This window comes from Protopterus annectens, chromosome 12.part0 (assembly GCF_019279795.1).
Source record: "Protopterus annectens isolate FY-2018-M chromosome 12.part0, PAN1.0, whole genome shotgun sequence".
NCBI classification, from domain to species: Eukaryota; Metazoa; Chordata; order Ceratodontiformes; family Protopteridae; genus Protopterus; species Protopterus annectens.
Window position 1 is genome coordinate 632,031,766 of NC_056746.1, and position 13,823 is coordinate 632,045,588.

At 41.9% G+C, this 13,823-nt stretch overlaps 1 protein-coding gene across 3 annotated transcripts in view; it reads left to right on the plus strand.

The window, feature by feature from the left end:
* The window catches only part of INTS1 (integrator complex subunit 1), a 2,399,836-nt gene that overhangs the window by 2,324,008 nt on the left and 62,005 nt on the right, over nucleotides 1-13,823 (plus strand). For all 3 annotated transcript variants that reach the window (XM_044089756.1, XM_044089757.1, XM_044089758.1), the window contains exons 46-47: nucleotides 424-515; nucleotides 5,703-5,812. In XM_044089756.1, the coding sequence (XP_043945691.1) occupies nucleotides 424-515; nucleotides 5,703-5,812 (202 nt within the window). The remainder of the gene's footprint in view (nucleotides 1-423; nucleotides 516-5,702; nucleotides 5,813-13,823) is intronic.

Genomic DNA, 13,823 nt, shown 5'->3' on the forward strand with positions numbered 1-13,823 from the left:
ATTTTTTTCTATTTCGTTTTTGCACATATTGCTGCGTCTAATACTTCCAAATAACTGACCCTTTTAACAAGGAGAAATTTGGTAACTACATCAAGAATTACTCTATGTAGCCTAAATATTGTATCACTGTTCGTTGTGTTCAGGTATCATTAGCATTATGTATGAACTGTCTGGGGATCAATGACCATGTCTTAAAATACAGAATTCTCAGTGCAGGGTATGACATAGGGGGAAAAAACAATTTCCTCAGCCCAGAATGTGGATAGATTTTTCCCCATCATGCATGCTGGTTGGAAGTATTTTACTTCACAGCAGTCCTTGTTGGGAGAACAGTTTATGTTAACTTACATTTTATAAGCTTATTTTTAAACTATGCTATTTCTTAAGTTAGTTTGAACAAATGTATTTATTTTTGTTTTTCAGAATGACTTGCAGAGGTTGATGAGTTCCACAGAAGAAGCCTGTAGAAACCTGGCCTTCAGTCTGGCTTTGCGATGCATAGAAAACAACCCGCTGTAAGACTTTGAGGACTTCTAGCTCTCTTAGCATTAAAATTGATCTGTAGTCACATATTAGGGTGTTATTTAAGTGGAAGCTGGAGTTCTCATGAGACTAACCACTTGAGATGTTTGTGTTTGGAAGCAAAAAAAAAAATGTCCTTATACCTTCAGTAGGAAGGATGTTCAGAGAATGCATTCATATCTTTATAAAGTAAAAATAGGACTGTTAATCGATAAAATTTGGTATTAGATGTGTTTGCATAACATGCAAACAAGAATATCTACATTAAGGGTGGTACATTAACATTTGTTGTAACTAGGACATCAACCATCAGTTGCTCATATAAGTAATGTATAGTTGTATAAAAATGTTTCTATTGTTTCTAATATAATTGTACTCTGCTAACTTGGAGCTTTTATTCCCGGGCCTCCTCTGAAAATGGACATATATCCAGTCAGACCTTCCCGGTAAACAAATGTAAAATAAAAAATAAATAAATTGTAGCATGCTATTTAGAATATGGATCAGTGTTGTGGTCCTCTAGAAAAAGAATTAAAAAATACTTAAGCTGGAATGTGTTCTTAAGCTCTTCTAACTAAGAAATTGGTAGCTCTTGTGCTGAGGATCCTCCTCGATCCACCAGTTGGAATTTGTCATCTTTTTTTTCAGCAAAATGTTATATTTGGGTGTATCCACTCTCTCAGCTTACACACACTGTGGTGTAATACAGCAACTGCATAAGAATGCTCAGCTATGGAACCTATCAGCTTTTTTTGGCACACAGTTTCATTCTTGATTTCTGATGTCTGCAATAAAGTCCCACATCTGAGTTCTTAAGCATCATAATAAGCATTTGTGTAGTTGTTGTATTACCTGCCAAGACCTACATCAACACTGTACTGTATTAGGGAAGTGCATGACATTTTTAAGTGTTATAATTGCCTGTGGTTCAGCCTGGCTGTTTGACCTGGAGTTGGAAAAAGTTTTTAGTTTGCCTTACAAAGATGGTGATATTTGAGGGCTCTTCAGAAGGAATCTGGCAAGGCAGTCATTCTTAAAGCTCTAGGTTAAATTTGAGGGAGGGTTATGTCATCACAAGGGCAAGCACTCAGTGACCAGGCCCAGACCTAAACCTTCTCAAAACAGTCTGGTATCCAGTCAAGCACTGAATCCTAGAAGTGGTGAGATTGCTTTAATTAGTGAAGGCTTTAGCCCTGACAAGTCCTTGACCGTGGTCAGAGACCTTGCTGCTGGAGGAGGTGCACCCCCAGCTTCAGCCCTGGTTGGAAGGTGCATTCTAAGTAGTTCTGCCAACCTGTCTTTGGATGTTTGGCTGAAACCTGTGAGCGACCAGCCTTAGCTTAGAGCTCAGTCCTTTGAGTAATCCTGTTTGTAAGTCTGGGAGTATGGGACCAAGGAGTGTCCTCTGGGACCAACTACTGACCCCCACATTTGCCAGAAGGCATCAGTCAAGGAGGGTCCACCTGAACTCTCATGCCAAAGTTCTTTTTTGGTTTTAATTGCACAACTTAGCAGCCAGCAGACAAACAGCACCACTTTCATATTGAACATTGAGCATATATTGTGTGATACATCAGCAACCATGGAAAAAAAACATGCCAGTAACAATAAATAAAGGGATACCATCAAGAAGAACATACTTAAATATTTGTTTAATTATTTTAGTGACTTATTTAATCTTTGCTTACTGGAAAAGTCTGGCTGGGATAAAACCCTGTTTCAACAGAGGCACAGGGAGCAAAGCTTTACAATTAACATGAGTTTTGACATCTGCATAAAATAAAAATATAATAGTAATATAAATCAAAACTCAAACAGAAAAAAATTAGAATGTATGTTAAAAAGTAATAATTTCTCTTCTAAAATAATTTTGAAGTTTTCTAGTCTCAGCACAAAGCTTGACAGCAGCCAGAGGCTGAAGGCCCTTTCCCACTTCTTTGAGACCCATGTTCCACCACTTTGAGCATTGACATATTCGTTAGGTCTTGCAATCTAACATTGCTAAGTATGTGTCTGAGCAGACTCCCTGTAGTTAACTCACTCAGAGTCTTCCATTGGGCCACTGCACACAGCTGTCCACTACTGGAGCCTGACAAAGAGGGACATGTAGTAACATAGATATTTTGGATAATTTATGCAACAGCAACCAACATTAAGGTTCATAGGATGATACTAGGCTATTGGCCCAGAGGTCCTTATAAGCCTATCTAATAATTTTGCCCATGTTCCCACAAAGTCAGCACCTGTTTCCCCGTCCAGCAGGGACACTGCTGGGATCCCAGAGGTGTATTTTCTGTTTCCCATCCAGTCATCTAGGTTCCTCTTATAGGGCTAGAGAGGTATAAATTCTTATTAACCCTTCTGTGTATTCAAACCCTGCACCTACTGCACATAAGGCTGTCACTCTAACAATTTGGCTATGTGGATGTATATTTAAGACCTCATTTTACTTCTGTGCTCAGTACCTCACTGACAAGATGCTCGACCTTGGGACAGAGAGTCCTTGCCTTGGGACATTCACAAAATTTGTGAAAAAATGATGCTTGAATCAAGATGCACACATCACATCTGTCATCCATAATGTATACCCCCTCTCCATACCCCAAAATGAAGTCAGATGGTCTCCATATATAGTATTCACATAGTGTTCATATAACCTGGGGTTATCTCACAAATGTCAGTTCACCAGTATCTCCCTTTTTCACCCAAATCATCTTTATATTTACAGATAAATTCTTTAAAAGGGTAGTAGCTTACATGTTATATAGTGAACCACAAATTAGGTAGAAATGTTTAGTCTTCAAGCAAGTGTCAATTGCTAGATAATCCCATATTCCTAAGGGACTCCAACAAGGAAAGGCTATCATTCTTTAAATACTTAAGACAATCTATGGTCGTAAAGGCATCTTTTCCCTGCAAGTAATGTCAAACCTTCTTCCTCTTTGCCATATTCAAACCTTTGTCTCAGGACATCAGCTGCAATAAAGGTAAAGGAATCCCCTTACTCTCTGCTTCACATGCAACATTTCTTGTATGGCGACCTCCATCTAACCTGGATATCACCAGTATTTAACTTGGTATGGACCTACATAATAACGTGTCTTCCTTAATGGCCCCCACTGATCCTGCATAAAACCTAAAAGGCTTTATACAGTAAATCCCAGTAGTGCTTGCGACTTACTGTCACCCTAACACTGCATTGCTTAGCCAAGCTGGAGGTACTACTCAGTATTTTATCTTCCATGCTAGACCAGAATGGAGGGTCTCCCTCTGTTAAAAGATAAACACATGCTACAATGAAAATGCTAAAGCATACTTTTTGACATCCCGGAAGCTCTCTGCACTGCATACTGATGGTGAAAAGGCCACCTGTTTGGAAAACATTCTCTGTTTGCCTTTCCAAATAAATTGCATGATTAACTTAGATATTTTAGAAAGCCATTTGTACCTCATCAGAGGAGGAAAATGTCTCAATAAATAATACACTTTTTGTAATGACAACATTTTAACTGCATTTATAGACCCTTGGAAAGAAAGTTAACAAAGTTTCCAACCATGCATCACAACAGTAGTTCATCCTAAAGAAGCTTTGAATAAGTTCATCATCCTGTTAATACTGGAGTGCAGTTTGACAACTATGTGGAAGGAGAGTTAAAAATCGAAAACACCCTCTCCCTTAAATTTGAATGAAGAGATGGCACTTTTGAAATGATAGGTAACACTCCTGATTTATTTTAACTTTCAAACCTGAGCTATCCCCAAACTCACACAGTATAAGAAAGTCCCTTCCCATGTATCATGTGGGTCACTCCATCAGGATAACACAGTCATCTGCAAAAAAAGAGAGCTGCACTCATCCTGACAAGCTGGAGTCCGAACAAAGAGCCAGGACAAAAAGGGATAGGTAAAAGTGGACAAGTTTGCATTATTCCTCTTGAGGGCCAAGAAAAGGAAGATAATGTAAACCCCGGTAGAACCCTTGCAAACAAGAGACTCCTACAGTACCTGAATGTCCTGTATAAACTAACCTGGCAAACCTGTGGCATCCAGTACATCCCACACATATATCCACTTTGAGTCAAAGGCTTTTTAGAGCAAATTTCAACAGATGAGCGGAAGAACCAGTTGTAGACCCACTTAAGATTTTTCCCTTGCAGATCAGTTAGTAAAGTAAGAATGTATATTATATTTCAGGACTGCTTCACATTTGTATCATATGTGAATGGCTGCAGTGCACTACATTCACATATGCAGTGTGATGCCTGTTTTTAACAATGGATAAACTTAATTGTCACTGTGACAGAGGTTGAATTTCTACAGAAAGTTTGAAACCAAATCAGATAAATCATGTATGGCAATTTAAGTTCATAAGTTGGTACTAGGCTGTCGGCCCTAGGGCATATACAAGCCTAGCCAAACAATTCCCCGGATATTTCTTCCCACAATATTTACTTCCCTGGACCCCTGTCTAGCAGGGCGACTGACGTGATCCCTGTGGTGAATTTCCTAGCTCCCAGCCAATCGTCAAGGTTCCTTTTGAAGAGGAGGAGAGCGTCTTGGTTCTATTTGGGATAGCACGATTCATGCATGAGTGGATGTGCTCATACAGTGCCTTAGTGTAGGATTTAGCAGTCGAACCTTCAGCTCCCGTCTGCATGGGTGCCATGAAGTTTGTCACTTCTGACTTGGCATGAAGTTGACTTTGGAGAAGTTGTTTTACGGAGGTTTCCTTACTGGGGGGTGGGGGTGGGATGTGGGTGTCAAGGGTGATTTGCTTATGGTCAGACCTGACCAATGAGAGGGGTTGACCACTGATGTGGAGCATCTATCTCCCATGTTGGTAATGACCAGGTCTAGGATATTGGAGCCCTTGGTGGGACAATGGATTAGTTGATCCAGGCCACTGGAATTTATGAACTCCAAGAACCGTTGGGAAAAGGTGTTAGTACCCGAGTAGTGCTGAAGAAATCTGGCTGGCATATCCAGGAAATGCCCCTGGTGCCATGAAAACTCCTGCTTTATCCTCAATAACCAGAATGAATTACAAACCCTCCTATTAATTCTTTCGGTGAAAGATGGATGTGATCATTGTCAATTTGCCTTTGCTTTCTTTTTTATTTGTTTTGTCTGTTTGTACAGCTTAGTAGAATTATACTGACCCCTCTTATTTTCTCTTGCAGCACTGCTTGTGACTTTCTGCCCACCTTCATGCTTTGTCTTGGTAGTGGAAACTTTGAAGTTGTACAGACAGCTCTCAAAAACTTGCCAGAATATACTCTGTTTTGCCAAGGTATGTCATATTCTTTTTCTCATTTATCATGTGTTCATGCTGTTGTCTGATTTATATAATGCGCGGTTTTGACTGGACAAAGCACATAAACAAGAAGAACAGCAAATGTTCAACTAACACACTGTCTTACTGGTATTTGGGTCATAGTACTGTGCTACATTCCTCTGGCAGTCGACCAAAGCTCAGATCCCCTCTCACTGCCTGTCTGTGGGTGTGATGGACCAGTCTCCTGCTGGGACCCTTTCAGTTTTCTACTGCCATAGTAAGAGAAGGATCTCATGCAAGACTGCTCTTAAGTCTGTCTCTCTTCAGTTTGCTGAGCACAGATAAGAAACTGTTTTGCATTTTATTTTCTCCCTCTGATTTTTCAGTCAGTGCATAAATAGTGTATTCTGCTGCTTTGACTGTTTTATCTCATTGGAAATTTTTGTATATAATTTTGTTTTTACTTTGCCTGGGCAGTATAAGACTTGTACTATTTATAAGTTGATTGTTGGTTTCTGGGGAGTTTTGACCCTTTATCTGTGTTTTATGACAATTTGTGAATGTTTACATGAGTTTCTGTATTAAGGCAGTTTTACTACATTTTCTCTCTTTACCTCGTGTATCTAGAGCTGTGAGTTTATTGCTCCTGTTTCTGTTAAGTGTCATTTGGAAGTTTTGGCATGAAAACTTGCTGATATTGCAGTTGTTTCTTTGATGGTATGATTATTTGCGGTAATTGAGCAGGATTACAACAATTTAAATTATTTTTCATTTAAATCTGAATTCTGGCACCCTTTTGCATGTTAAAACTTTACAATTTTTTTTATAAATTTGTACTTTATTTCCTTGTCTATAACCGTTATGCACTGTTTCTAATCATTTGTGATCCTTTTTATAAAAATGGGGGGAGGGGGGCTTTTGTATATGTATTTTGTCCTTTGAACTGTGTTACTAAATCTACTGTAATTTTGTTCAGTGTAGCATTCAGAATAGTATCCCTGCAGAAATAGATGTCAGATTATTATTTAGAGGGAGAATAAGTAGGATTTTTTTTTTTTTTTTTTTTTAACTACGCTCACCATGCAGCCATCATTGGTATTGCTGTGGCTAGTGTTTTGTCCCTGACTTGATGCACTTGGATATGGTATTGGTTCCCCACCACCACCACCACCATCTATGCCTTGTGTACCCTAAACAATGTAGAAGTAAATCAAGAAGTATGCCTCAGCCTATGGATCATGACTCTGCAGTAGCCTTTAGCAGGCTCTCAGTCCCCCTGGTATGGTGGAAGTACCACAGCTGTGTGTGACATGAGGGTCAGACATGTCTACTGGGACTGTACCATTGCTGGTTCATGTATGGGAAAACAAACTCTTTAGGTGCAGGGGAAGTCAGGGATACAGAATCTCTTGCCAGTGCTGATACGGTTCCCCCTGCAGATTCTCCTACTAGTGTATGACATGCAAAAAAAGAGACAGAAGACCCACTGAGTTGCAGGGCAACAGTCCCTGACTGTGTTTTCACCTGAGCTGGTGACTATGGCTATATCCATTGTTCAGGCCATTGATTATGGAGTGCATACCCAGGCCATGAGTAACTCTGGTGCTCCTAGCTCCCATTCAGCCACCCAAGGATCCCGATTTTTAAGGGGATCCAGAATCTTAGGTGTCAGATATGTCAGAGTCTAACTAGCCATTTTCCTCTGCAGATGAACAGGTTCAGAAAGAGATGTTTTCCCATTTCCCAAATGCTGGCTAGATCTAGGGATGTATTCAGTTGGGCACAGTCATCAGCTGCCCAGAAGATCAGCATGGAATATGATGTTTTGGAGGGTGAAGCCCCAGATGTGGTGACCTCCCCTCCATTGATCTCAATGTTGGAGAATGTTTTAAAGAAAACTTGCAGTTTCTCATCTGCTGAATGATTCTCTGCTTAAAAAAGTATTTAAGAAATTCAAGGTGTGCTCAGTCATGCCTGGTCCCAAAGCCCCTTTCTCTGTGGACCCTGCTTCTGTGTCCTCAGTGACCTTTGCAATAATAAGACCATGTCTTTATCAAATCCAGTCCTTCAAGATAAACTAGTCTACTGGCTAAAATCTCAAGGAAAGAAGCTGGCACAGTCCAGCATGGTAGCTTTTAAAGTGTTTAACTACCCAATTGTTTTAATGTGGAAGTTTGTGCTGAGGTGTATGTATAGTTTAGACAAGTTTGCTGTATCTTTAATTGCTGAGCAGAAAGACTGTGTGGATTGTGTCCAATGTTTCTCAAGTACCTAAACATGCTTTAAAGAGTGCCATGGAAGGGGACAGTAGTGTTTCTAGAATGCAGGGACATCAGTGGTGGCAAGGAGGTATTCTTGATTACACAGCCAAAATGTTTCTGTTAAGTTAAAAATATGAGATTATGAATGCTGTGCTTGATTCTGATTGTGTGTTTGATACACACAGTCAAAATCAGGCACAATCATATCCTAAAACACTGGAATGACAGTGGTAAACTGATGCAAGGATTATCTAAAATGTTCCATATTCCCAAGTTTCCCCCCAATAACCAGGGTCATTTTCAGTGACCCAACAGACAGAAGTCACAGCCAATAAAAAAACAAGCGCCAGAGCCAGAACACCACCAAACCCAAAAAGGGGGTTTCCTTTTTCAGAAAAGGCAAACCCCTCTTCCAGCCTGGGACTATGTTAAGGCTGTACACCTGTCATTCACAGGTTCCCCATATCAAAGGTTGGTTCTCAACAAGGTGACCTGGCCATCAGAGGTTTTCGTGAAATGGGTGATCACCATCATAGGCAGAGGTTACAGGTGACAGTGGAAGGAACATCCACCTTTCTTCAAGTGAGGTTTCCCCTCACCTGCTGTACCAGACTCTTTTATACTGTCTTATACTCCAGCACGTGCTGGAGTTAGGTCTCCTAGAGACAGTCCCTCCTTTGGAGAGAATGAAAAGTTTCTACTTCAGAATTTTCCTGGTCCCCAAAAAAAGAACTGTCGAGGAGACCAGTGTTGGAGCTGTCCTTTCTGAATACATTTGTAAAGTTCCCATGCTCACTCTGCAGACATATGTTCTTCGTATTTCACTGTTGCATTCATTACACTTTGGTTATCCTGCTGGCAGGCTACCCCCAGTCGGCCTGAATTCCAAAGTCTAGGTCTGGCGTCGGTTCCTGTTGCCTCTTCCCTGACGTCAGTGCGCCAGGGGTATAAAAGATGCAACCGACGCCATTTTCTTCAGTCTTTCTTGCCACACGGTGCCCGAAGCAGAAGCAGTTCACAAGTGCTGGTCGGCCGACTCCTGAGATTTTCGTGTTCAAATTTCAGATCCGAAGTCTTCATTAAAAGCTAAGTACCCCATTGGGGAAAACTTTTTTCTTGCTCTAGACCGATGTCAGAAAAAGTTAATAATTGTTTTTCTTGTGGGAAGCAAATACCTCATAAGGATTTTCATTCTTACTGTATTCCTTGCCTAGGCCCTGACCCCGATGTTGCTTGTTGTCGGTTTTGTGCTAGATTTAACCAGCACACTGTAAAGCGCCGGTACGACTTTGCATTTCACTATTTTGGCAGAAGATTTAATTACACAATGCCGTCGGATAGCCAACCGACTACCGCAGTTCACAAGAAACACAAAGAAAAAGAAGAGGACAGGCATCCGAGGTCTAAAACCGATGACGAGGCTTCTTCTAAGTCAGTCGCCAGTTCGCCGGCTCTCAGTGAGGTGCTTTCACAGCCCCTGACGCCCACTACTTTGGACCCACAGGCCGCTATAGACTCCCACGTGGGGTCGCCTAGGCCGCTGGAAGCTCAAGGTATTGGACCTTCGGAAACTATTCCCTCAGATGGGTCCGGAGCCGCTGAGCAGGCATCGGCTTCTGAGGGTGTCTTCAGACCTACTCAATTGTACATTAAAGCAACTCCAGCTACAAAGGCAAAGACTAATGCATCTTTAAAGACAAAGAAACAAGTACAACACCCTCATGGTCAGGCCTCCATGCCCAAAAAACAGATGCTCAAAATGGCCGAAGACTTAATTACTTTGATCAGGGGTTCCCATCCTCCTCCTGATAAGAGGCCTAGGCAAGAGACAGAATATGAATCTTCAGATCAGGTTTCCATTTTTTCAGATTCCTGTTCTGATCAGGAATACTCTCTTCCTCCCTATGAGGATTCTGATGCTGAAGAATCTATCCCTTCAGCCTCTCTTCCTGAGGATTACTCTTTTGGGGAAACCTTGCATACCATGAGGGAACATTTCCACTGGGAGAGCCAAGATTATTCTGAATCTAAGAAAAGGCTCAGGGACTTCCTTTTACTACCACAACACAGGCCCCTAGCTATCCTGCCTGTGTCAGACATTGTAGATGATGTATTTTCAGAGTCCACTCTGACCCCTGACTCCTTACCTCCAGCTCCTGTTAAGCCGGACAGGTACTACAGGGTGCCTGACTCTCATAAATTCCTTTTCAAAAGCCCTGCTGCTGACCCAGAAACTATTTCTCAGGGTCCCAAAGGGGTCAAGGCATCCACTGCAAAAAAACCCTACCCCCTCCAACAGGGATTCTAGGGCATTAGACAGATGGGGAAAGAAGATTTACACCTCTGCTACCTTGGCTATAAGGGCTTTAAATTGTCAGTTTCATATGCTCAAATATCAACAATATATTATGTCACTGCTTAAACAGAAAATGTTAAATTCTGAAGGTGCAGAAAACAAAGAAATGCAGGATTTATTGCAAGCAGCTGAGCATGTTGGAAAGCATACTTTACAATGTGGTTTTGATTCTTTGGAGGCTTCCTGCAGGGCCGCTGTCATGGGTTCTGACATTAGGAGGCATGCTTGGTTAAAGGAACAAAATTTACCAGATCATGTTAAAGCAAAATTATTAGATGCTCCATTACAGCATGATACTTTGGTGTTAAAGCAGAAGAGGTGTTAAAGAAAAACAGTCAAGGATTTCTTACAGGTACAGCCTCCAAGATTTAACAGACACTGGCCTACTAAGAATTGGTCCTTTCCAGTGTCAGACAGACCACAAAGGGGCAGATACAGACGCCCAAGAGGCAGATCCCAGCCCCAAGGTTCATACAGGTCAAAACAATGGGGTACTTCTACCTCCAAAAGTGGAGAAGACAAATCACAGCCTTACAGGAAACAGTCCCAATGACTTCCCCCTGCCTGTGCCAAGCACTTATCTTCTGGCAGCAACTTTAGAGGGAAAACTAGCACTTTTTTCTCAAAATTGGCACATAATAACCCAGGACAAATGGATCTTAGACATAGTATCACAGGGCTACAAGTTTCACTTTCATACCCTGCCAAGGGCAAACGGTTGGCCAGACCTGCCAAAAAAACAATGGGCAGAGGCACAAAAACAAGTCTCATCTCTCATGGACATGAGGGCCATTCAAGCAAGTACCAGAACAAGAGCAGGGACAAGGATTGTATTCAAGACTGTTCTTGGTACCCAGAAAGGACAAAGCCTGGAGACCAATGCTGTGGACCTATCTATTCTAAACACATATCTGCATATACCAAAATTCAAGATGTTGACCTTACAGCAGCTTCTGCCCATGCTGGGCAAGAAGGCTTGGCTTGTGACTTTAGACCTAAAAGAGGCATACCTGCGTGTCCCAATCAGACAAACATGCAGAAGATACCTCAGATTCAAAGCTTGTTCAATGCACTACCAATTCTCTGCACTGCCCTTTGGCTTATCTACTGCACCCAAGGTCTTCACAAAGTGCCTGGCACCAGTAATTGCATTCTGCAGACAAAGAGGAATACAAATATATCCTTACTTGGACGACTGCCTCATACAAGTAGAGAACAAGGACATTCTACTACAGCATCTGGCGTTTGTAAAAAGATTACTACCATGCCTAGGGTACACAGTCAACGAACAGAAATCAAAACTAGTACCCTCTCAAGAGATAATATTCCTGGCTGCAAGCTTAAATACAACTGCCCAGATGGCTTATCTCACGCCAGACAAACAAAGGCAACTAACTCCCTATTTCAAATTGGTGGCAACAAAGGCCCAGTTATCTGCAAGAAAAATTCTGCAGTCTTTGGGCTTCATGGCATCCTGCATTCTACTAATTCCATATGCAAGAGTGCATATGAGGAAACTTCAATGGTACCTAAAAAGTGTTTGGACTCAGCATTGCCACAGCCTGGAAACAATAATTACTCTCATTCCCTGCCTACAACAGGAGTTTTGATGGTGGGCGAAAGCCTGTCACCAGAAAAAGGGATAGCCATTCACCTTACCCCCAGCCAGGCAGACATTGACAACGGCTGCATCAGATTATGCCTGGGGGACACACATGGCAGGAAGATGTATTCAAGGCACATGGTCCGCCAACCAAATACATCTATATATCAATCAAAAAGAGATGCTAGCTGTTCAGAATGCCCTGACATCCTTCAAGGACCTACTTCATCCTGGACAACTACTGATAAAGACAGACAATACCACAGTCATGTGGTATATAAACAAGCAGGGAGGCACTCATTCTTACCCCCTCTGCAGACTAGCCATGACTTTGTGGGACACAGCATTGACTTACCAAGAACATCTGCAGGCACAATTCCTGCCAGGAAAGAAAAATACTCTGGCAGACGAACTAAGCAGAAACCTCATGGATCCCCACGAGTGGAAATTGGATCCATAGGTCTTCAACATAACAAGGAAATGGGGATGCCCTGATATAGACCTATTTGCCTCTCCTCACAACTGCCAACTAAAGAGATTCTGCACAAGGACTTATCACAGACAAGCATGGAAAGTGGATGCCTTACCTTTCAGCTGGAAAAACTTAGCAGTATATGCCTTTCCTCCACTGCCTCTCCTCTCCAAGGTACTCCTAAAGGTCAGACAAGAGAAGCCAAAAATGATACTGATTGCTCCAGACTGGCCCCGCCAGTACTGGTATCCAATCCTAAGGGACTTGTCTCAATACCCAGCCTGGACCTTACCTCAAATACCTCACCTACTGTCCCAACAAAACAATCAGATCCTGCACAGCCAACTCAAGACCTTAAATCTGGCAGCATGGCGGATAATGTAGTCATTCAAAACACACCTCTCACTAAAGTGGTGATGGATGTCATTTTGGAGGCCAGGAGGCCTAGTACTAGAAAATCTTATGCTGGGAAATGGAAGAGATTCTCTGCCTGGAACCAGGCACAAGGAATTGACACAGCAGTACCAAATATTCCTCAGATTTTGCAATACCTAACTGAGATGCTGGATAAAGACCTATCCTTTTCATCAATTAAAATTCATGCCTCTGCCATTTCGGCTCATTACAATACAGAGCCACCAATCTTTTCTCATCCTTTGTTAAGGTAATACCTCAGAGGAGCCAAAAACTTAAGGCCTCCAAGGAGATCACCAATAACTGCATGGGACCTCAATTATGTTTTGGAAAAACTCACTCTACCCCGTTTTGAGCCAGCCACTACAGCTGATATAAAGTTTTTTATCTTGGAAAACAGCTCTGCTCCTAGCAATAACCTCTGCAAGACGAGTCTCAGAGCTACAGGCACTAATGGCTGTGGAACCTTTTATCATTTTTTATCCAGACAGGGTTTCTCTGAGGACAAACCCGACATTTATGCCTAAGGTAGTGTCCAGTGTGGCCCTTAACCAAACTATTCATTATTCATCTGCCTACTTTTTGTCCAACCCACAGAATAAGGGGGAGATAATTCTGCATTCTTTGGACATACACAGACAGCTACGCTTCTACTTGAACAGCTTGAACAGAACCAAAGCTTTTAGAAAGACTGAGCAACTACTAGTGGCATATGCTGCAGGATCACAAGGAAAGGCTATCTCAAAGCAGACCATTTCAAAGTGGATAGGCCACTGCATTCGTTTCTGCTATTCTCAAGATGGCAAGCCAGTGCCTAAGGGCATTAGGCTACATTCAACTCGAGCAGCAGCCACTTCAGCAGCCTTCCTCAGGGGAGTACCAACCAAAGACATTTTAGAGGCTGCTATCTGGAGTTTAGT